Below are 2,160 nucleotides of genomic sequence, written 5' to 3'. Positions count from 1 at the left end.
TTTGTAATTGCGTACCAGCAAACTATTCCAATATATTAAAACACAATGTTGTATATGTGGACTTCAATTATTTGCAGAAGTAGAATCTCTCGACGTATAATTGCTTATATATATATATATATATATACCCCCCCCCAATCTAAACAAAAAGAAGAAAACACCTCCAATTAATCTACATATATACATATATTTCTTATTAACAATTCAACATGTCTGAGCCAATTTTTTCTTGTGCCTCATTACATATGAGGTACAGTAGAGAATCTTATTTTGAGCCGAAATTTGTGTCCATTGGCCCGTACTATGAGAAATTAAAGGACCGAAATGTCATTAGAAAAGTGAAGGAAGAGTGCATTTCATACTTTGCGAGTAAACTCCAGACTGGTACCAGCAATCTTAATATCAATGATCTTGTTCTGGAGTTTAATTATCTTGTTCAGCAGATTTATGTTCCTGAGATGAAGGTTCACATTGATAAATGGTATGGTAAGAACTTTGGCCTTACAGAGGATGAATTTTTCCAAATGTTGGTTCGTGACAGTTGTTTTATTATCTGAACAATCCTTGCTTTCTCTAGAGATGGAGAGGAGTGTATGTTCTATCCAGGAGTTGACCTTAAAACGATAAGGTTTGACTTGCTGCTCCTGGAAAACCAAATTCCCTTATTTTTTCTGGAGAAAGTTTATTACTTCCTTAGCAACCATAACTTGATCCCACCAGTAACACCTTCAGAATATTCATTATCTAGTTCTAATTCAAAATCCACTCTCTCTTGTGAGCAAAGCGAAAGCCAGTTATCACAATCCACTCTCTCTCAAGAGAAAAACCAAAGCACAATCTTCATCGATGAATTCCTCATAGAGCTCAAACCATTTATATGGTTAGATATGCCATGGAAATTCGATGAACAAGCCGTGCCTACTGACCCAAAACATTTGCTCGACCTTTACTGGAAATGGTGCATACTATCTCCTTCAGAAGGTCGAAGTATTCCTTTAGAATGGCCCCACAATTATAAGGGGAGTGCAAGCAGCTGGGGGAAAATTCACCTCCGCAGTAATGCACACAAAAGAATAAAAAATGCATATGAGCTTTACCAAAGGGCCGATGTGAATTTTCAGAAGAGAGAACACAAGGATGGCTTTGATGTAACTTTCCAACATGGTATCATGCAGATGCCGCATCTGCACCTCGTTGCTTTTGAGGACTGCATGCCTTCAAATAAGCGATTCCTGACAAGCTATGTTTTACTTCTGGATGAACTAATCAATTCAGAAAAGGATGTAGAGTTACTTGAGCGACATGGCGTAATCACTAACACATTATCCAGCAGGCAAATGGCTTGTACTTACTTCAATGATATCGGTAATGTTTGTTTGGTTGATTATAACAATCATTACTGTCAAAAGCAGTTTGATGATCTTAATAGTTACTATAATTCCAATTGGAACCATCAATTTGCGATATTGTGGCACAAATATTTTAATAGTCCATGGGTGCGCAGTCATCTCGTTGTTGGCTGGTGCAACATTGCTTGTTCTCTCTCAGCAATACAGACTCACTATACTATTGCTAGTTATCATCTACATCGTTAATATATTAGATACTTGACTTGGATTTTGTGTATATTATTGGTAATTATTTATTTCTAATTTTGTGCAATCTGCACTATATTTGGTTTTTATTTCCTCATTACTGTTATTTGCATGTATATATTGGCTTTCTCTTTTAAGTTTTTTTTTTTTTTTATGTGTGTTGTAAATAAAAAGTTTGCTCTGCCCCCCTTTGTATATCACTGCAACTTTGATTGCATTTTAATGCTTCTGCCTCGTTGTTTCTTAGTTTTCCTGGTTTTTTATGCTAGTTGAGCTTGATACATTATATATTTATAATAAAAGTCTCATCATCTCTTCTAAGCTTTGTAAATTCAACTAAACTGGGGTAAACAATGGTCTAAATTAATATTTAACAACTACAGTAATGACTCAGAGAAGTTCATCAAACTAATTAATAACTCGATAGGAAAACTTTAGGTAATAGAGGAAAAAAATAAAAATGTATATAAATTAGATAACTCATTCATCAAGCTTTACAGTTACAACTCGGATCTCTCTATTTATAAAGAATGACTCAACAAACCCTAAATTCACCTCAGCTACT

General features: G+C 34.8%; 1 protein-coding gene across 1 annotated transcript; it reads left to right on the top strand.

The window, feature by feature from the left end:
- The first annotated feature begins 245 nt into the window (after positions 1 to 245).
- Positions 246 to 1,595, top strand: LOC144546117 (UPF0481 protein At3g47200-like). Its single transcript, XM_078294647.1, has 2 exons — positions 246 to 526; positions 578 to 1,595. The coding sequence occupies exons 1-2, from the start codon at positions 246 to 248 to the stop codon at positions 1,593 to 1,595; spliced, it is 1,299 nt and encodes a 432-aa protein (XP_078150773.1).
- The last annotated feature ends 565 nt before the right edge of the window (positions 1,596 to 2,160 follow it).

Source organism: Carex rostrata, chromosome 29, assembly GCF_964058835.1.
Source record: "Carex rostrata chromosome 29, lpCarRost1.2, whole genome shotgun sequence".
Classification (NCBI taxonomy): domain Eukaryota; kingdom Viridiplantae; phylum Streptophyta; class Magnoliopsida; order Poales; family Cyperaceae; genus Carex; species Carex rostrata.
Note: the sequence above shows the minus strand (reverse complement) of the source record. Positions and strands in the feature narration are given on the sequence as shown.

Bases quoted from the DNA above. Each gene is read 5' to 3' on its own strand.
- LOC144546117 (XM_078294647.1), top strand. From the start codon at position 246: ATGAGGTACAGTAGAGAATCTTATTTTGAGCCGAAATTTGTGTCCATT. The intron at 527-577 runs GTTGGTTCGTGA...TGCTTTCTCTAG, and splicing joins GAGGATGAATTTTTCCAAAT to AGATGGAGAGGAGTGTATGT.